The sequence below is a fragment of the Tubulanus polymorphus genome, chromosome 8 (genome assembly GCF_964204645.1).
Source record: "Tubulanus polymorphus chromosome 8, tnTubPoly1.2, whole genome shotgun sequence".
NCBI lineage: Eukaryota > Metazoa > Nemertea > Palaeonemertea > Tubulaniformes > Tubulanidae > Tubulanus > Tubulanus polymorphus.
In genome coordinates this window covers 10,523,020-10,544,322 of record NC_134032.1, presented here as the reverse complement: position 1 = coordinate 10,544,322, position 21,303 = coordinate 10,523,020, and the positions used below count along the sequence as shown (strand labels likewise).

General features: G+C 39.1%; 2 protein-coding genes across 5 annotated transcripts; one reads left to right on the top strand and one right to left on the bottom strand.

The window, feature by feature from the left end:
• The first annotated feature begins 1,755 nt into the window (after positions 1-1,755).
• On the top strand, positions 1,756-2,811 carry LOC141910102 (uncharacterized). Its single transcript, XM_074800816.1, has 2 exons — positions 1,756-1,867; positions 1,956-2,811. The coding sequence occupies exons 1-2, from the start codon at positions 1,839-1,841 to the stop codon at positions 2,650-2,652; spliced, it is 726 nt and encodes a 241-aa protein (XP_074656917.1). The 5' UTR covers positions 1,756-1,838; the 3' UTR covers positions 2,653-2,811.
• A 2,365-nt stretch (positions 2,812-5,176) lies between these two features.
• Positions 5,177-21,266, bottom strand: LOC141909974 (lysophospholipid acyltransferase 6-like). Of its 4 annotated transcripts, XM_074800660.1 has the most exons (13): positions 19,523-19,557; positions 19,317-19,442; positions 18,979-19,214; positions 14,062-14,207; positions 13,141-13,314; positions 12,274-12,381; positions 11,502-11,709; positions 10,951-11,041; positions 10,422-10,520; positions 9,582-9,685; positions 8,586-8,783; positions 8,184-8,335; positions 5,177-7,671 (listed from the first exon to the last, which is right to left on the bottom strand). In XM_074800660.1, the coding sequence occupies exons 3-13, from the start codon at positions 19,072-19,074 to the stop codon at positions 7,491-7,493; spliced, it is 1,557 nt and encodes a 518-aa protein (XP_074656761.1). In that variant the 5' UTR covers positions 19,075-19,214; positions 19,317-19,442; positions 19,523-19,557; the 3' UTR covers positions 5,177-7,490. The 4 variants fall into 4 exon arrangements, with proteins under 4 accessions (XP_074656761.1, XP_074656762.1, XP_074656764.1 ...); XM_074800661.1 differs by lacking the exons at positions 19,317-19,442; positions 19,523-19,557 and adding an exon at positions 21,113-21,266; XM_074800663.1 differs by lacking the exons at positions 18,979-19,214; positions 19,317-19,442; positions 19,523-19,557 and adding an exon at positions 21,113-21,265.
• Positions 21,267-21,303: the final 37 nt, after the last annotated feature.

Here is a 21,303-nt window from a genome sequence, read left to right as displayed (position 1 = left end):
GACGCTTACAAAATGATATTTAATCACGCTTTCGAGAAGAGCTTTGCTCGAGTTTTAGCATGTTTGAATTATTCATATGTTAAAGCAGCACGGCACTGTACTTAAATACATGGTGGTTGTCTTGAAATCGTGGACTAGTTACCTTATTCTATTAGGTAGGTAGGTAGGGGAATAAATAGTCCTCTATAGAAACATTTGTGTTCTTCTTCATTCTTCTTTTTCTCACTACAGGATTCAAACCCACTATCTTTCGGTTGCTGCGATCGAGTCAAACACCTTATCCACCGATTCGTCGGTATTTACCATCTATTGTTTCAGGCCCGTCACGTTTTCGAACGAAAAATGGAGTTCCGCTCGTTTTAAAGCAAAAAAAAAATATTAAGCGACCTCCCGTCGTCCACTGTTGCCAGCGTCCATTGTATTTCCGTTGACGTTAATCGGACGATTGACATATATGCGAAACTACATCCCAGGAGAATGGCAATTGATAGTCTCATTGCTTAGTGAAACATTTTTGACGTAAATGCTCCAAACAATGTTGACAATGCTGATTAAATTACAACATTTTATAATAAATCTGTTCATTTATACCTTGCTTATATATCCACGGGAAATCGCTCAGAGGCCATATCTGAGCACCAAATTTTTAAAATTTTTCTGGGAGAGGGCCCCCACGCCCCCCTACTTTAGTTCCGGTTCATTAAATACGAACCCACCCGCGATTTCGTGAGCTGACGGCCCTGTGTTTTATCTGGTTTTTGTTTAGGTATGAACAGCTTACTCCTGGTTTTGATAATATCCTTGCTCGGGATCTGCCACATTTCTGTAGGTTGGAAGAACGACTGGGACCAACCGTTAACTTTTAAATGTCCCAGAAATCAGCACATCCACTGGATCGCAAGTCACCACGATAATGGCCGTGAAGATAGACTGTTCGATATGGGCTGTCGACCGGGTTACGTCGGCACGGAGTGCAGTTGGACTGATTACCTGAATGACTGGGATAGACCTGTTCTCTTCGTATGTCCCAACAACGGCATAGTGACCGGGTTTCATAGTTATCATGATAATGGCAAAGAGGACAGAAGATGGAAGTTACATTGTTGTAAAGTAAGTTCACCGCTTAATTCGCTTAATGAAGCGAGTTTGATAAGCTGAATCCAAGAACAAGCCTGAGCTTAAACGTTTACTTTTACTTAGAAGTAATTTACGAAAAATAAGTAAGCAGTCACTATGAAATAGTTTACCTTTTAATGGTGTACCAGCAACGCTACTGTGGCAATCGAGGATTCCACGTATGGCAGGCGAGGATCCGCCAGGTTCGCTGGTGGTTACCGCGATCAATTTCTTACATTTCAATTAAATTCGAGTCAACTTTTCTAATTAGTAAATCAAATTCTAATAAAACTATACCATACACTTATCGGGAACGTCGGGAAAATTAACTCCAATCAGTCGCTTACCGGCTCAGACTGGTTGGAAGATTGTTAACACGAACTGGAACAGAAATTTCCAATCATGTATACATCGATTTGAAATAATTTTGTAAATTCGACCGACCTTCCAACTATATCTAAACCTCGATTTCAAAATCAAATCCCCCATTTCACTCCCGCCAGGTGTGAATGGTGGGTTTGTAAGAAACAACAACAAATCAGATCATCAAATAAGATACATAAGGGGGAGGACATCTTGAAGATCAAGATACCAACCGAGCTTCCCGTATATATTCGCAGTTGGTGACGAAACCCGGACTCGGCTGTCACTGGACTGGCTGGCTGGCCAACTGGGACAATCATTTCAACCACCACTTATCACCTGGACAGGCTATCACCGGCATGCATAGCATACACGACAATGGAAAAGAGTAAGCAATCTTTCGTCAAAATTCAAGATATAAATCCGAAATAGCTCTTGGTACTCACATTTTGCTGTTATTGCTTATATACTTTCAGGGATCGGCTTTTCAAGTTCAGAGTGTGTCGTTTTTCTGTTTGTAAAGCAGCTGATATGAAAATTCTCGACCAGTTACGATCGACCGGTTCCAGGTCACGAATTGTCGGGATCGCTACGGCTCAAGGTTGTTCCAATGGTCGTGAATTTCGCCTGAATCTCGGCGGAATCGATAGTGTTGGGGAGACCGGTTCGTTTACTACTCCCACCGCGAATTCATTCACGTACCAAAGCACGCTGAGGGTGACAGCTCAGCCTTCGGTCAAATTGCTTGGTACTGGCAGTGGCTCTGCGTCATTTAGAATGGCACAGATGTCAGGCGGGTCTATTACATGGACCAGCTCAAACGTCAGGACAAGCGGGGCGTCATCTGAAGTTAAATTCGAGGGTCCCGGAGCAGCTCTGGTCGTAGCCGATGTCAAGGAATACAGAATAAACGCTAAACGGGTCAGGGTCGAATACGATGTCGTTTGCGGGGACGGAAGGAAATCCAAAGAAGGCGACGCCGTTGACAACTTCAGCATGAAAACTTACGGTGTCGCGCATTTTTCAGCTTACACCGCCCATAACGAAGGCAACTGTTCTGTCTCAACTGGTGAATGCATCAGACGCCTGGAAGGTGAACGAGCGCTGAATCTTAACAGTGCTGTCGATAGTTTCAAGCGTTGTTTCCCGGTTGGTTCCGTTAGTAAGAAATAGATGGTGACTTCATTTTGGGGTAGACCCTACCGGCAACCACTGTAACAAGCGTCATTCCACCAAAATTCGCCAGGGTCCCAAGTTCGAGTTATTTCATTTCATGGAAAAGAACATATACATAATAATACGTACAATACAGGCTGTTTGAAAAAGTTTGATTTTTTGACAATGCAATAATGTTTATATACAATGATAACTACTATGCGCTTCGGTGTGAATCGATTAGATGCTCTACGTCATCAATAACTGTCACCAATATCTGCGTTTCAAAATTAAAATTACACATAAGAATTTTGGCGTTCATTTTGCAATGAAACATATTTCATGACTCTTAATATGAGGTTCCTATGACATGTATCTCTCTTTTTTGCCGAGATTGGGGCACAAGTTTTTCTGTGTCGGTTGAACTTCCCAGTCTTCTTAACAGGAAGACTTCCTAACTTCTTGATCCTTTAGCCTTTCCGGTGCCAGTGGGCACTCTTTTTGAGAGTCGTGCAGTCTCTGAGGGTAATGCAAGTCTAACTGTGGAGGATGTAGCCTTTTTCTGCGTCATCCGGGTGTTCTGGGACTTTGAGGGTTTTCTGGATTTTCAACCCACTTGAATCCTCCCAACACCTGCCTCCTTGAATAGGCAGGTGTTGCGACATAGCCCAGCCATATAAGTTACCCACGTCGAGGTACATTATGTGGGTCGAGGGCTTCTCTGGATCGTAGTCGGGAACCAAGAGATTGTTAGCCTTGCAGTATCGCTTGCTGACTACGGATATTCCACCCTGAGACCTTGTTCGAGGAATAAGAACTGATCGTAGTCTGACGACAATACAGAAAATAACTTGTAAAATCTTGTTTGCTTTCATTGTGTTGAATGTTTGATGAAATTCTGCAGTTGAAGGTGGTGACGATGACACCAAATAGTCGATATATAATTCATATAATCCCAAGGGACTAGACCCACCCCATGTTGATTTCATTGGTTTCTAACCATTTTCATCTGGTTGGCCTTTTTACTTTAACCAATTAAAAACTACCTCCTTTGCAAACATATCTTTGGGGCCAAACTTAAAAAAACAGATTAGGACAATAAACTACTGTGTTTCAAAACTTCAAACAGAAACGAAAATAATAGAAATGAACCTGCGGATGTTTTATTCAAACTTACAAAGTAATAAAGGGCTCTATTTCCCACAGTTCTAAATATAGAAATATCATCGATATTTTTTCAAAGACAGGCTCATTGTCGGTTACCACCAACTAAACAGATTCAACACCATGTTATCCCATCCCAACCCGTGGTATGTATTTCACATAAGCTCTATTTCCGACCATAGTTTTATTCTAGTTGTTAAAAACGCTACAGTATAAATGGGCAATTGTTTTGTAGGATTCTAGCAGTTTTATCTCAACAAGGGAGAGATTTTCCTCGGAGCCAAAACAACGCATCTCTGAAATGAATAGATATTGATCACTAGTGGCATTGTTCTGCTAAGATGATCTTTCAAACCAGAGAACTTGAGATACACAAGGTCTATTCAAGATATCTAGAGATTCTTTTTTTGAATTGAAGTTTTTTCCGCTAAGATGATTATCTACCTATGTGTAAGAAGCAGGACACTCGTCTAACCTACAAGCTGGAGCCCTGCGCTGGATCGCCGTCTTTTAATGATTTGGAACAGGAAAGGGCCCAAGTATAGAATACGGGGTAATAGTACAAGGGTGTAGGAACATAATCCATACTTTTATTATTGTATCATTTCTTCATTTGACGTGATTCGAAGACCTACCGACTGTACACAGGTAACTTGGTATACTGGGAGACTGGATGACTGGAGGACTGTACGATTAGCTATCACCACCATCATCATTATCTCCACCACCAGCATCACTTCCATCATTACCACCGTCTCCACCATCTGTACCATCACCTTCATCACCACGGTCATCTTCAGCATCACCTTCTCCAGCATCATCGTCACCACTATATGTACATGTATCTATCTTCTCCGGCATCATCATCAGCACCACCATATCCATCCTCATGACTATCAATTCCATCACCATCATCACCATCACCACCTTCTCCGCCATCATCATCATCATAATCACCATCAGCGACTTCACCTATTGAACCAGTGATCCAGTTGTCCAGTAATCTAATCACCCAGTGGACCAGTTATCAAAGTCATCCAGTCATCTGCGCACATACTGAAGTGCGGATGAAAATAACATGTGATTCGTCCTGGAACTACCGGAGCCTACACTTGGGCCCAAAAAGGTACGCGGATCATCAGATTCTAGGAATTCTAGCGTTAGTTTTGAACGATTTTTTGGAGATGCTGCTTCCAGATATCAGATCACACGGGCGAATTGTAGAATAAAGGGATTGAGGACTTCTTGCCACTGTGAGCCATGTCTGTTCCGAGTCTACCGAACAGAATATATCCTATCCTCGATTGCCAGGGTGGTTTGGAAACTAACTCCAATGAAATAAAGAAACGAAAGCCATTTCAATTATTTCAAAAGTCAGTTTATTCGATGTTTATGAATTGAATAAATAATTCCAAATTTTGGTTCCTAAACCGAGCAGGTTCTGCTGGCTGGACCCAATATCACAAATAATAGTAATTCATGAATTATTTTATCGATCCGTTTATGTAAAATATCTATGAACAAAAATATAATTTTTGATTTTCCAGCCATTTAACATCGAACATAAAGCACAAAGACGAGTTGAACACTTTCTAAGAATCAAGCGTTACCATATTGCTAAGCACAGAGCTCAGAGTTTATCGTCTTGCTCAGTACATAACTTTTAAAATAATTTGCTTCGCGCGGGCTGCGCTCTGCAGTACATATAACTTGCTCAGCTTATGGGCCAAGTTGCACAGTCGTGACTTACGTCCAAAAATGGTCTTAAATCTTAAGTTAGCCCTAACTATTGAACTAAGACTGTCTTCGGCTGGTAATAAATCTAAGCCATGACTGTACAGCTGCCTGGACGTAAAACGTCCATGTTTAGCTCCAAGCGTTTTCAGCCCTTATTGCAAAGCTTCGAAATACAAACACCTCCACAAAAATCTCGATCGTTAAACGTTAATAAAATAGCAGCACATATGCGTGTATCGGGTAAGCACATTTGACGCAACAGTTTTCAAAATTGATAATTAAAAATAGAACACCCAATGGGAACACTTCATAGATGTAGGCATATTGATGGTGATATCGAATTAATTAACAATTACAGTTAATTAAGTAAACATAAGGACAGATACAGTGAACCTCGCCAACATGTACTTTTGACTTACTCGGACAACAAAATAATTTTCTGATTTTACTAACACATTTTTCAACCCATAACCTGGATTTTCATTTAATTTGGACCTGTTTCTACCAGTTCCAGTTTATCCGAGTTAGGTGAGGTTTGCTGTAGCACTTTGTAGGGTAACTAGATTTTATCGAAAGAACAAGCTTTTGCTACTAGTGAATAGTACAGTAGCCTACTCGGTTATCCACTCAAACTGGAAAAATAAAAAAAAGATCTTCTATCCCTAGTATTTGCCAATGTGAAAAATCGGAAAATCCTTACCAGTATATGACATCATTAGGTAAATGAGTTTACCAGACTAATTCATCATTGACAACCGGGATCATTCATTTACCAGATGAATAGGAACGAAAGCTTTTCATAAAATCTAATTAACCTACTAAGTACTATCCATCTTCACGTTCACATATTGACACCGTAGGTTAACACGGCTCCTTCACAAATCAGTAAATCAAGCTCGATGAGTTCAATGAACAATGCACATAGACTAGCACAAACCTCCTCACGTCTACGCGACGTGGAAGGCTAACGATTATTAGAAAAATATATATTCTGCTTTCATCTATGTAAATCATATGATAAATTATTCTAATGATATGCAAATTACTAGATGTTATCATACTTAGTTCATCGGAATTCGCAGGGAATGGTTAGATACACTAAGTTGTCCCCTGGTAAATCAACTGATAGATTATCAAATAAAGCTTTTGATAAACAATGGTTTTATGGACCCTTTTAACAGTTTACACCAAGGTAATGGTTTATGGTCCAGTTTCAACTTGTACCTCAGATCAGAGTCTTATAGACCAGTTTTAACTAATGCCCCAGGGACCAGTTGCACAGTCTGAAGTTGGCTGAAGTCAACTCCCCGTTTGGACCAAGTAAATGGTGGTTCTCCCCCAACTACCCCTTCCCCTCACTCCCCACAGCTGCTGGTACAATACCATAACATATTATCAAAAGAAATTATTTTTCAAGAACTAGCAGCTTACTCGTAACTTTTCTCCATCTCCCTCTTTCTAGTATCGAGAATGGCCGAATTTTAAGTCAAGTATATAATGGAACAATATAATGTAGTAAAATAAGCATAAAAAGTCTATGATTAATAAAAACAAGGGAAGAATTTGAATCAAAAAGCATCAGAAATAAGTCCAACTTATAATAGAAGAATAGATTGGAAATATATTTTGAGCAATTCGGGGGTTTATAACGTTCCCAGGTTCCATGATTTGAATCTACGTATAAACGGTAAATATATACATTATAAATAAACTAAAGGGTTTTATAGAGTGGCATTATCTTTAAGAAATTTTGTGTCAAACTTGAGAACAGTTGATTCTATAAACGTGTTTTGCAGTATTTAAAATCCGTTTAAAAATTTCTCTTTTTCGTTGTAAAACTGTATCAATATTTATCACACAATCGCTTTTTTCTAATGACGTTGATGATGAGAAGAATGATGATGTTGCCGATGAATATTTTTGGTTATTTTTAATTCTACTAATGAATCGCATTTTCATAAAGATTTTTTGTCGTCTGGCACTGGTGTCGTCTGCTGAGCGTGATTCGTTGTAATCGTCTGCGTATGATTTTTTGTCATCTGCGCGTGATTCGACGTTGGTTTCTGCGGATGTTTTCGTCCGCTCAGCAGTAAAAATGGCGGCAACGAGACAACATGACCCCAGAAATAAACCGACCTGAAAGCAAATACAAAGTCAATTACTGTATATGATATCATACGGGAATTTATGGAGGCAGCCATCTCGACTGAAAATGCAAGGCAATTTCACGATGTCATAGAGAGATTTATGGAGGCAATCACTTTTACTGAAAAGCCTATAGAGACAATTTGGTGATATCGTAGGTCTTTCCTGGGCAGCCGCTCTGAAGCCTTGATTATACAGTCAACCCCCGATATACCACCCTTCCATATACTGCCACCCCCGCGTACCACCAGGTTTTCTCAATGTACACCTCTATACAAATACACAGTATAACACCCCCGATATACCGCCATACTATCTATACCGCCAAAATCATTCTGCTCTGTTAGATCTGGTATATTGGGCGTGACTGTATTAGTTATTTAAATTGATTACATTAGATATTTAACTGACCTGAAATCTTATCTGGATAGCCCCTCAGAAGCCATATAGATTATTCATCTAACTATCACCCTCCCCCACCTGTGATTTTCATAGTTACTGACCTGAAGGTGGCTAAACTGGGCGTTATCTCGAGAAGGATGAATGACGAGGCTATATACGCGATCGCCATACGAGTTACAATAAACGTCACAATGTCGTAGAAAACTCTTTTTGATTTCGACGTTTGGAAATACCAGCGGAAATGATGCCTCATCTGAAATAAAACAATAATCACGATGATGTTATCACAGGATTCGATAGGCAAGAACGCCTTAATGAAAGGGGAACTGCAGTGCCAAAACAATCATTCGCCATTCATTTCTACTCAAGTCGTTTAGCGTAATGCTAGTTAAAATTTCCAATCCTCCCTAATTCAATCATACACAACAATCTTAATACCATTTCAGACAAGAGCCACGATCGGAGGCAAGAGGACTCTATCTATAGTCTGACTATTGACTGACCTTTCGTGCTGTAATTCCTAGAATTCCACCGTTAATGAACATGAGGTAATATCCCGGATAGAATCCGTGCCAAACCGAGCTCACGCATAGCACGGCGGTTGTTCGCCACTTCGTCAAACGATCGTAAACAATAAACCGCAACCATTTGGCCGTTCCCATATTCCAGGCATCTATCAAAGCTTTTAAATTCGTCGATAACTGAAAATTGATGAGAAAAAACGAAACGCACCGATAAAATAATGCAAAATGTCAGCGTTTTGCATTGATAATGAAATGTCTAATGTCTAGTGCTAGTAGTTCATTTGAGGGGTGGATTTAAGGGGGATGTTCTTGCTTCTCGGACCCCTGCCTTCCCATTGAGGTTGCCTTTCGTTGGCAAGCCAGAGATCGTTAAAACCTGCAAATTTGACGCTCATCCTATATCAGAATTTGCATCTTTTCGAATAAATTTCTCAAAAAATATCTTAACCATTTCAGTGCATCTACGCGGTATATAAATTGGTTATTGACTTAACCAATAGAACACATCGCAGTGTATTGATGGTATTAATAATTAGTTTTTATCCCTATTAAAAGATGGCAGCAACTGTTGAACTAAGTAAAATATTAGTAACTAACAATAAACCGTTCTGCAGGGTAGATACACTAAACCGATATGCCTAATATTCAACGCACTGGGACGGAATTTTCAAAAATCTTCAAATCATCCCCAGCACTTTCGGATATTACAATATTACTACGCACTGAAAGGTTAGGCAGCTTTATCCAAGAAATGCTTTTTTCCTGCTGGAGCCCAGACTTGGGGTTATCTATTTCCTAGATAAACCCCTGCATTTTCAATAAATATCTTCAGTGGAGTGCTGAATATCGTGTGAAGCACGGATAATCAGAAATTTAGAAGAAACGTGGAAAAGTATCGGAATGTCTCAGAGGGATTCGGCGATCCAGGCGCCAGGCTACGACCATCATTTGACGATCATTTCTTCTGTTTCTCACCTCGACTTGTTTGATATCGACATTATCGATAAGATCCCAGCGCTGTTTACCGGAAGAATCGTAACCATTGAAGCCTAATCCAGCGTTGTGACAGACAGCTTCAGCTTGAAACAAATCGATTGAAACATTAGAAACATTACGGTAATAGTCGCAGTCTCTATCATAGGGATCATTCATTTATTACGTACGCATAAAATTTGAATTTTTCAACCCCCTTCCCCTCTGTACGCAAAATGGGCCATTTTTTCATATACATTAAGCATTACAGTATGCAATTGCACTGACCCGTTCCCCCTCCCCTAATGCGTACGTAATAAATGAATGACCCCATACTAGTCAGAGCACTTTGGAATCGTATTAAAGCACACCATCACGAAGGAACCTATTAAAAAAGAAAACAGAAATTTTCCTTTTTCACAGTATTTGTGATGAATCTTGTAACCACTGATTCGGCTTTTCGTCTACCTTTTTGCTACCTTGAATTTGTTTTGGTGCTTTGTAAGAATTTAACTGTATTTTCTCAGATATACTTATACATTAGGTTTATCTAAATAAAGTCAATGGTCAAAAACACATGATGGAATTAGAGGGCTTTTTGACATTCTCTGGAATGGAAGGGCATAGGTCTATGGAAATTTGACGATGATGTCATATGGGGAAGGTATTAAGCCCTCATCTTTTCTGGAATGGCGTGGATAGGCCTATGGAAGCTTGATAATGTCGCAGTCATAGATAGGTGTAGGGAGCAATTTGGTGACGTCATAGGGTGATTACTGGAGGCAGCCATCAGCTTTTTTTTGTGAAGAATTTCATACTTATCGTTTTCTATTTTGTACATACCCATGGTCCAGGCAAAATAGTATTTCATCCGCGCCATTAGCAAAACTACGTGCATATGCCATAATTTACCAATGAAACTCATCTCATTAAACGAAGGACCTGAGAACGGGAATAAAAAATGATTAGATATTGAGATTTTTCATGTATCTATTGTCTTACCTGTAACTTAGTTCCTGCCCCTAACCTTACTTCGTAACAACTACATCCCGAATTACTGTATAGCATTGTTATTTTCACTTCTCCGATGAGTAAGTTTAGTCATAACTTCAAACTACCGGAATCAATGGTTAAATCATCAACTGTTGGTTTCATAACGGAATTCTGCGATTAATACCAGTCTACACCAGTCAACTTATGTGATCAGTTCTTATAATTTTTGGGCAACTTTTGAAATAAAGTCATGATGACGTCGATTTAACTGGAAATTGATTAGTTAAAGAATGAAAGTTGGTTCATTCTTTCATCGTTCGCTAAATCTGAAAAGCTACTGGAATGTTCTTGCGAGAAAAAATTGCGCGCGCGGACTTACGTGTAAGCGACTCGGCGGGATAACTGGGAGCTAAGGCCAACGTAACCAACCCACAAACGACTGACACCAACAACTTCCTCGCGACCACTCCCTGGAATAACGAGATAAATCTAAGATACTCCTAGAACCAGGCTGAGCACCTATTTAAAGCTTAACTCTAAATTTCGAGACCCGTCCCAGTTAAATCAGGTCCCAAACCAGGCCTTACCAATCCCACTTTCAAATTATTTACAGATCGGTAAGATTTAGCTGAAATATTTAGGAGGAACTTAAAACCCATCTGGTCGGCCACTTAACCCCCATTTACTAATTCCCTGAGTTTTCCCTGATTTTCACCAAATTGGCTGCAGCTGAATGGGAGAAATTTTTTTGTTTGAAAATATTAATTTTCATGAATCACCAACTGCTAAAGAAACATGCGCTCAATATGATCGAAACTATGGTAATAGCATATATAATATCAAAATTCCATCCATTTTCCCTGATTTTCTCTGATTAACTGAGTTCTCCAGAGATCTGTGGCCATCCCGTCCAGGTTTTGCTCGACTTACCCCGGGAGCTGGTTCAGTCTGTTCGGGTACAGAACCGTGTGAATCAACCCCATTTTGTTGCTGCAGCGTCGCTGGCAGCGACGGCTTTTTCGGGCCTTTCGAGCCGTGAATGAACCCCATATAATCGTCGTAGAAAACGAACGGCCCGCACATGATCGCTTGGAAGAACATCAGATAACTATAGTACGTCAACACGCTCGGGAATGTTCTACAAAATAACATTTCGCAATGTTTGAAATTAACCCTCTACCAGTCAGGTCATTAATAACCGGAAAGGTGTAGATATGATGGACCACTGCGATGGTATTAAAATCAAAACCGTTAAGCATTGTCAATTGTTTTGATATCAATGTAACCTTTCAGCGCACTGCCGAGTATAAATCAGTGATTGATTTTGTTAGTACACTGCATAGCAGTGTTTTGATGTTATTAGCAATAAGCTTTTTATCACTATTGAAAGATGGCAGTTCCTGTCAAACAATTTTAATGATACACTGTGGCAGACACACTAAAGGGGTTTGCCTGTCATTCAAAAATTTTCAAATTATCTCCAGCACGTTCGTGTATCAATAAGTCACAATTGAAAGGGTTGACATGTTGGCTACTAATAACATCAATACATTGTGATACAGTGTACTAGCTAAGTCCATCACTGATGTACACTGCACTACAGTGTAGACGCAACGAAAGCATTGAGGCAAGTGAGGATCCACCGGGTGACGGCAATAGTAGTCCGAAGTAATCTGATCAATTATGTTTAATCGTTAATTACCGAACAGCTCTCTGTTTCTGAACGGCGGATAGTTTCTCATCGGGGATCGTTCCGTCGTGGACGCTGAACGAAAAACTCGTGACGCGTTGAACCATCACCATCAGAGGCCTGGAAATATACGCAGAAACATCAGTACAGTAATCAGTACGATCACTTCTCCGCAGACACACCTTGTATAAATACCCGGTCTCACTTACATCGCTTTATCTGTTACATATCAACTACATACGATAACGTTCTCATTCTCGATGACTTCAAAGATTGAGTGTATTATGATTAGCTACTTAAGAAGTGATCTCATGACAAATAAAACCAACAATATTGATGAAAAACTGTAAAAGCATGATAACGTTCCATCTCGAATCTAGAAGTTGTTTTCAAAAACTTAATGAATTTGTCAACTGAATTAGACAGTGACTTATCTTTGAAGAGCCATGATCTTCTCGTTTTCGATGGCTTTTTTTTTCTTTTTAAATTCCCTCAACCCACTGAGCGCCATGCAAAGCATTATCAGTGGGTTCGATGTTTTATTTTCTCAATGGGGTGGGGGAGGGAGACCGGAGACGAACCTTCGACCAAGAAACTCTGTCGCCACCAGGAGTTGAGCCCATAAACCTTGGATTGACAGGACCTGTCACTGGCGGCTTTACCCACTCGGCCGCCACTGCGCTTCTCATTTTCCAGACTTTTCCCTAACTTCTAGCTCCTTTTATTTTTGCAAAATTCCCCGACCTTTTTTTAAAGCAAAAATACCCTGACAAATTCGAACATTCGGTGAAATTACCACAACCCCCATAGCCACCAATCTCATTCTCAATAACATCAACAATTCCAGCAAAATTACGATCAGCCATTCTACGAACTTACCCCGATATGTCCATGGTGTATCCGCCGTAGTCGTAGACCTGCCGGTGTATATGAGTGACCGCCAGGTACAGCATTGCGAACGCGAACACTATCAAATGTCTGTAATGTCGCCCGGGGTAATACTTCAATATCAACAAACATGTTGTGCTCAATATTATCAAATGGATTATTTGACTGAAAACATAGATGTAAAAGAAGGATTGATTTTTTTTCTGATCTGCAAATGAAACATCAGCTATCGCATGAATCTCTTCTATAACAATCAGGACGTATAAGAAGCGCCACTTTGAGAACTTTAAATCCGTTCTAGAGCTGGAACTTTTCGAGGTATCTCTCAGGTCCTGTGCTATATACCAGATGCCACTTCGAGATATCTCATAGTTTCAGTTAGAGCTTATAGCTAGTTGCCAAATTCGATGAGAGATATCAATCATATGGTCTCTATAAAACAGTGTCAGTCAATCCTGGATGTAAGGAGTATTCAAAGAGTTTTAAAGGAGAAAATTTCAAGGAAGTGTCTGCATCACTTTCATGACCCAATTACTGTAGATTCTAAATCAGAACTGTTCTTTTCAGTAACACCGTTAATTCCGTGGCTTTGTAAGCAAATCTTAACCTTTACACTAACTAAACTTAATTTCTAATTCAGTAATTGGGTAAAGAAAAAATCCTCGCAATTTTGCTCAAATTAAAGGAGTTTCAAGCAACTTTAAAAGCATAGATAGTTTATAAGGGGTATTTAAGGAATCAAGGCATCGTAGGTTTAATACGCTGGGACTGTTCAAGTACTGTTGTGGTGCTATACCGAATGCAACTGTGAGATACTTCAAAATACTTCAAAGAAACCGGTTTGAAACTATCAACACCGACTGAGATATCTCGTAGAGACGTATCATTTAAGATGTAAATGTGTGAACTTACTATCCGAAACAGAATGTGCATAAAAACAACCCCACGAACAGTTCATACGCTAGGCGTGCGTTAGACGACGTTTTCAACGGACTCAAAACCGAACGCAATGGGTAACTGAGCAACAACGCCAAGAATTGACACGTCAAGAAGTTCACCTAAAACGACAAAGAATATCTTTTTTTCAATTATTCATTATCAGTAACATTCTCGCGAATGTGCCTATATAAAGCTGTTAGTAGAGTTGTTAGGTGGGATATGTTCGCAGTAACAAATACGCGCGCAAATTTGGAGGTCTTCTGAGGCTAGTTTTATAGCCTGAATTTCGTAAAGCCCGGCGCACACCTTTGCGATTGATCGTATATAATCGCTTCATCGCATGGTTTTATCGCATCATCAAAAAGGTATGATGCGGTGGCATCCGGGGCCGATTTCATCGCTTCATCGCAACAAATAAAACTTGTTTGATATTTTCGCATGCGATTTTCCGTGAGATGAAAATCGTAAAGCTGTGCGGGCTACGCTGTCGGTTTTCCGAAGGAAAATTTTTAGTAGCCAATCAGAATTGAGGATGAAGCAATCACGTGATGTTCAAAATGGCGGCTCAGTCACGTGATTGAATCCAACTCGAGGCCCTCATAAAAATCGCAAAGGTGATGATGCGATTTTCCTCATGTCATCGCATGCGATGATACGATGACGCGATGATCGCAAAGGTGTGCGCCCGGCTTAAGACTTGGACGCAGTTTCATGCAACTGTTTATAATCGTATTTTACTCAATCATTGAAGTTAAATCGAGAATGAGAAGATCGACATTTGTAACATAATAATCGTCATTTTACTGGACAAATTAGGGGAAATTCTCCTTAAATCACGCAATAATGGTATTTTATAGCGGACAAAACGTATGGTAGTTCAGGGGTGGATTTAGCGGGAGTGGTCTCGAGGGGCCCTCCCATTGAGGTTGTCCTTTTTTGCTAAGACGGAGGTCGTGAAAGCCCACAAATTTGACACACATCCTCTCAGAGAAATTGCATCATTTTCGAGTTGATTCCTTCAAAATATCTAATACCGAGGTATCTAATACGATCGGGCTGTTTTATCTGAGATATGCCTTTTCTTATCTTCTGGAACCCGGCCTCTCGCATTTCCAAGATTCCCCCCCCCCCGTATTTGTAACTACCGTAACAATAATTTGAAGGCATCGAATTATTTTTGACTCATTCCTGCATAAACAAATTTTTTACCAGAACCCCGATAGGAAAATTTCCAATTCTATCAATACAAAAGGGTATAGATACGCCTTCATTTAAGTTGACAACAAAACGCTATACTTTTTTTTCGTATCTTTTATTCGTGAAATTGTATCATTGTATATGAAATTCGGTCTCTAAGTCGTACCTATTATTCAAATGAAAGCGCCCGGACATTAATCGCATTATTCCATTCTATTTGACGTTTAACATGTGTTACTGTTTTTTTAAACGAGGCAAAAACGAAATGCGCGTCTGGATTATTACGTCTATACGAACTAAACAGCCATTAGACCAGCTGTCAAATGCATTTAAGCAGAGCGAGAATTTGCGCTCTTTAATGCCTGGTTGGTCTCCGGTACCTTCTCGATACCGATGAGACAACTCTAGTCTCCACAGTAAGAGACAGATTCTACTGTATTTCACAAACTTTCACTCTGTATTTGACACCAAATCGGGGTAGAATTTTACCAGTTTCAACTTTACCGCAGTAAGAGACAGATTCTACTGTATTTCACAAACTCTTACTCAGTACTTGACACAAACTCGTGGTAGAATTTTATGAGTCTTTACTTAACCGTAGTAAGAGACGGATTTTACTGTATTTCACAAACTTTCACTCTGTATTTGACACCAAATCGGGGTAGAATTTTACCAGTTTCAACTTTACCGCAGTAAGAGACAGAGTCTACTGTATTTCACAAACTCTTACCTAGTACCTGACAACTTGGGGTAGAATTTTACCAGTTTCAACTATATGGCAGTAAAAGACAGAGTCTACTGTATTTCACAAAACTCTCACTCTGTATTTAACATCAAATCGGGGTAGAATTTTACCAGTTTCAACTTTATGACAGTAAGAGACAGAGTCTACTGTATTTCATAAACTTTTACTCAGCACTTGACACGAACTTAGGCTAGAATTTTACCAGTTTCAACGTTCATTCACAGAAAGACCCAGAGTCTACTGTATTTCTCACAGTATGTGACACCAACTCCGGGTAGAATTCTACGAGTTTCAACTTTACCGCAGAAAGAGACAGAGACCACTGTATTTCACAAACTCTTACTTAGTATTTGGCACCAACTCTAGGTAGAATTTTACCGATTTCAACTTCATGGCATTAAGAGACAGAGTCTACTGTATTTTGCAACCTCTCATTCAGTATTGGACAGTGAGTCTGTGCATAGGCTATATGGTACATACCGGGATTAGCAATACACACAGGCTACCGGGTTTGCCTACATCGCATATGTACATCCTCTATACATAGTATGATACAATTCTAATACACGCATCATACTTTACCCCTGGAGGTTAATGCGTAAGGCCTACCTGATATTGTTTCAATCCGAAAAAGTCCCCGATCGGTGTCAGTAGTCCCGTGCCAGCCAAATACGGAATGTAATTCCGATTATCGTGGATCATATTTTACCGTAATCCGTCGTACGGTAGCGAACAAATGACTCGAGTAGGACGTAACAACCTATAGCTCGGTCAAAATGTAAATGAGTGGCAACTCTAACTATGCACGCGCACGTATAAAACCGGTATTTTACAACAATATCTAGATGTTCGTCCGTGGAAACCGGTGGTGTCGCGTAGAGATTAAGAATACCGCTATAGATATATGTACTACAATATAGCTGCCTACGCGCACGCACTGCTGTAATATAGACCTACAATACTAGATAGTACATGTTGATCACACGTATTTTCAGGGCTTTTTCAATGCAAAAGGCATGCGACCTAGTTCACTCCCGTAAAGCTCTCAATAATAATAATAGGGAGAGTTTTGTTGATAATTGTAGGTATAGCCTAGATATTCTTTTGAAATATAACGACATAAGTGCTTCATAGCCATCAAGAGAAGGCATTCAGGTCAATGATTGATGTCTTCCTGAGTCGATCTCAAATTTGGAACCTGATGATTTTTTTTGCGAGGATAAAAACTATCAAATCTATCTAGTTTCATAGCGCGCAAATATAAGTTAAATCCGAAACTTTAAAAGTGGGTAAAAACAAATCTACAGGACCCTAACTCGAGGGTCAATTCAATTCATTGCAAGGAGTATAGCCTGCCCGGTTCCACACCTATAAATCATGAACTAAGCGTATAACCTTATATTGACTGAAATGGACTCATTGTACCCCAGGAACAGAACAACTGCAGAACTCATGGGTCACGGTCTATAAAACTGAACCCTGTACACCTTAACCATTTCAGTGCGGAGTATTAATCGGTGATAGATTTTGCTAGTACACCGCACTGCGGTATATAGGTGTAATTAATTTTTATCTCTAATGAAAGATGGCAGTGCCTGTCAATTATAGTGAAATATTAGTAACTAGCGATACACCACACCAAGCAAGAATTTCTTAAATTTTCAAATTATCTCCAGCACTATAGGGTATTAATTAGTCAGAAAGGGCTAAGAAATCTGAAATCCCCCAAATCTAATTCTCACATTAAGCTAATAACAACATCGGCCGTTTTCAATATCATTTCGAATGATATCATAATTTTCCTCTAAAACAATTGCAATAAAAGGTTCGAAACTTATATCAGTTCGAAGCTTTAAATTAGGAAGTCTGATACATATGGCAGCTTGTGATTGGTTACATTTCTATGAATTTGACGTTTATTAGGTTCACGGCGTGTAAGAAACTAAATAGTTGGACTTCAACTTTTGTGCCGGAATCAGATAAGATTTAAAAATCTGGAAAAATCCAGTTGTTTTCGAGGGCGAGTTCCATAAAACGACACTGTTTTCATTAGATTTAAGCAGATTTTTGTCGACCTCAATTATCGACAAAACTTTGTAACGACAATAGAATTTGGCGACGGAATATAGGCCTATAAATGTGACATGAAAACAGAAGATAAGTTTAAACATAAAACTGGATATTCTTTTTCTAAATTTGATTTAAACTTCATAAAAAGTGTAAACGGATTTCAAATGATTCATTAAGCGATTTTCCCACCTTGAACCAACTAATTTGGTGCGACGGAAATAGCTTCAAAAACAAAATTAAACCTTAACTTTTTTTTTCAAGGGAGCGCCTCAAATGCGCGTATCATTCTGCTGTCAGTACCCACCCACCAAACCTTCAGACAATCTTCAGCCTAGAATCACCCTTTTATAGACAACCTGCAGCCAGGAACCACACTCCTCAGACTAATTGCAAGCAGGCACCATCCACCTTCAGGAGGCTGGTACCGTATCTGTGACACAACCTTGAATTCTGAAATCCTGTTAAGTGTTTTTAAAATGTATATATTAATTCTTTTATCATTATCAATTCAATTTTCTAGGGAAATTCTTTTTCTTCCTCTCTTACCACACACGCCCACCTTCCAAAAACGAATCGCGAAAGCAAGCGTGCTGGAGTATCTTAATGAATGAATGAACCTAAAACCTGGAACCAGCCTCCCTAGATTTACTATTGTAGAGTGAAGTCCGGATAATAAAAAATTGAAAGAATGCTGATTGGAGTATTTTAAGTCTGAAGTGGTTCAAGGCAGTAGATACCTTCATTGCTGTTCTAGGAAATGGCCATACTCACAGAGCATTGCAGGGCCCTGAAAATATGGTTCTTTTTAAATAATTAGCCCCGATTTCAAACGCCGGGGTTGACCTGGACAGTTCAGCTTGTTGAACTGTTATACCTACCTTATCGACGGGGAGTCCGATATGATCAGCGACTGGACTCAGTATTCCGACCACCGAGGCGCGAGCACCCGCGCCTCCGCGAAGAATTTCGGCCATTTTCGAACGAATAGAATTTCCGCCCCGATAAGAAGTGGTGCGGTTGTAGTGCTTTACAGTGTTTTTAGGACAGAAGTGTGGTTAGTACAAGCGACGACTTAGTCCCGGACGTGAGCGGTGAAGCATAGAGTAGACATAGTCTAAATTGATAAATACAACATAGAAAATATGAGCAGATTAGAATATGTATAATTCATAGAGGCAGAGATTAACCCTTTCAATGCCATCAAATTTATACTTACCCCAGAAATTCCACCCCAGTCTGTTTGATATTGACACGCCACTTTTAAGCGGTACCGTTAGTTCATCATAGAATGATAACCACACTCAAACGTGGTGAACGGATAATAAGATTAAAAACCCACTATCTACAGATTAAAAGAATTTAAAAACAAGAATTAATTTATTCAATCTAAAATATATAGAATACACGACGTTTCGATCTCACCTGACGATGATCTCTAGGGTGAGATCGAAACGTCGTGTCTTGTATAAATTTTAGATTGAATAAATTAATTCTTGTCTTTAAATTCTTTTAACCTGTAGATAGTGGGTTTTTATCTTAGTTCATCATGTTTGACAAGTGCTGCCATCTTTCAATACAGACAAAAACTAATCTTATAATAACAGCATTGTTACACACCGCAATGCGGTGTATCGCCGTGTACAAGCAAAGTAAAACGCTGATTAATACACCGCACTGCCGGTGTATATGCACTGAAAGGGTTAGCCAATGAAAGGTTCGACCTGATCAGTCAAAGTACAGGCCTAGTTACTATGGATGTTCTGGATCCAGTTCCACAACTTTGTGATTTTCAACAGTTCATTCCAGTTCCTTTTTTTCCCATTCTCAAAAAGAAAGTAAGTTTGATTATTCAACAATTTTGGAATTCAACTATTCGAAAAATTCAAGTTTTATTAGATGTAATTGATTTTAATTCACTGCCACTGATGACCATTGCGGCACTGGATCCTGAAGTGTAGGCTATAATCGGTCATCCTTATTACCGAGATGACGTATTTTACCGAGATCAACCGAGATGAAATGAAATATAACATATTTATTTATTCCTTATCGATTTTAACAATTGAAATCATATTATATCAGTAATAAATGCCTGCTGGAGTCATATTTTACATATTTTGTCGGATATTTTTGTAGAAAAATAACTTAACTTTACCGAGATGAGATCGTCGATCAATCAAATTCAATGAAATTTCATTGCTAACCGAGTTTACGTATTTGAAGTCAAAATTTTTTTTAATAAAAAAAATATGTAAAATATGACTCTAAAAGGTATTTATTACTGATATAACATGATTTCAAGTGTTAAAATCGATAAGGAATAAATAAATATGCTATATTTCATTTCATCTCGGTTCGTCTCGGTTCATCTCGGTAAAATACGTCATCTCGGTAATAAGGATGACCCGCTATAATGGCCTCTAAAGTAGAGAAAACTACTAGAAGATAGCTTAAGTTAGACAAAGCAACACCCAGAACTAATAACAGATGGCCAAAATGATTAGAAAGATTTAATATTTGACAACTGCAGTTAGACCCATTTTTCATTATTTTGATTCTAATCTATCATTTCATTATCAAAGACCTTATAATAAAATCAATTTGATATGGGAATGTAAATGTTTTAAAAATCGTGAATACCAATTTTGCATATTACCTAATTGGCCTAAATTATTAGATTATAAATGAATACAAAATACAATGGTATTCCTTTCTCACCAACCAATCCTACTACTACAGAATTCATCAAGAAAAATAGGACATCACTTTTTGATTGTCTTTTTAGGCCCTACAACATTTTAAACTTTTCAATTCAATAAAGCTCAGATGCATTGACGGACTCATGAGTACTTGAGTACCGTTCCGGTTTTAGTCACGGTTGATTTGCCATATCAAATCAATCAATCATCAGAAAGAACAGAAACGATTTGGTTAAGTTAGTTAGTTTAGTTACTGTCTAAGTTAGTCGACGAGAGCTAAACGAAAAACTAAAAAACGAAATTTTAGTCTTACCCCACAACAGATAATTCCTGTTCACCCTTTCGGCCTTTGTTCTCTATATGGACGGCGCAGGATAATCCACTGCTTTAAGAATTGCTGGGTTATCAGCTTATCAGTCGAGTTAGTGAACGTAATTTCATTCAATATACTTGATTTAATTTGTGCGTTTTGCTTTCCCACTTCCCTGTGACCTTGACCGAAAT

Excerpts from the sequence above, each read along its gene's own strand:
- LOC141910102 (XM_074800816.1), top strand. The coding sequence starts at position 1,839 with ATGCATAGCATACACGACAATGGAAAAGA. Across the intron at positions 1,868-1,955 it reads ATACACGACAATGGAAAAGA|GGATCGGCTTTTCAAGTTCA; the intron begins GTAAGCAATCTT and ends ATATACTTTCAG.
- LOC141909974 (XM_074800661.1), bottom strand. The coding sequence starts at position 19,074 with ATGGCCGAAATTCTTCGCGGAGGCGCGGGTGCTCGCGCCTCGGTGGTC. Across the intron at positions 11,710-12,273 it reads CAGAAACAGAGAGCTGTTCG|AACATTCCCGAGCGTGTTGA; the intron begins GTAATTAACGAT and ends GTTATTTTGTAG. Across the intron at positions 8,336-8,585 it reads TAGGAATTACAGCACGAAAG|ATGAGGCATCATTTCCGCTG; the intron begins GTCAGTCAATAG and ends GTTTTATTTCAG.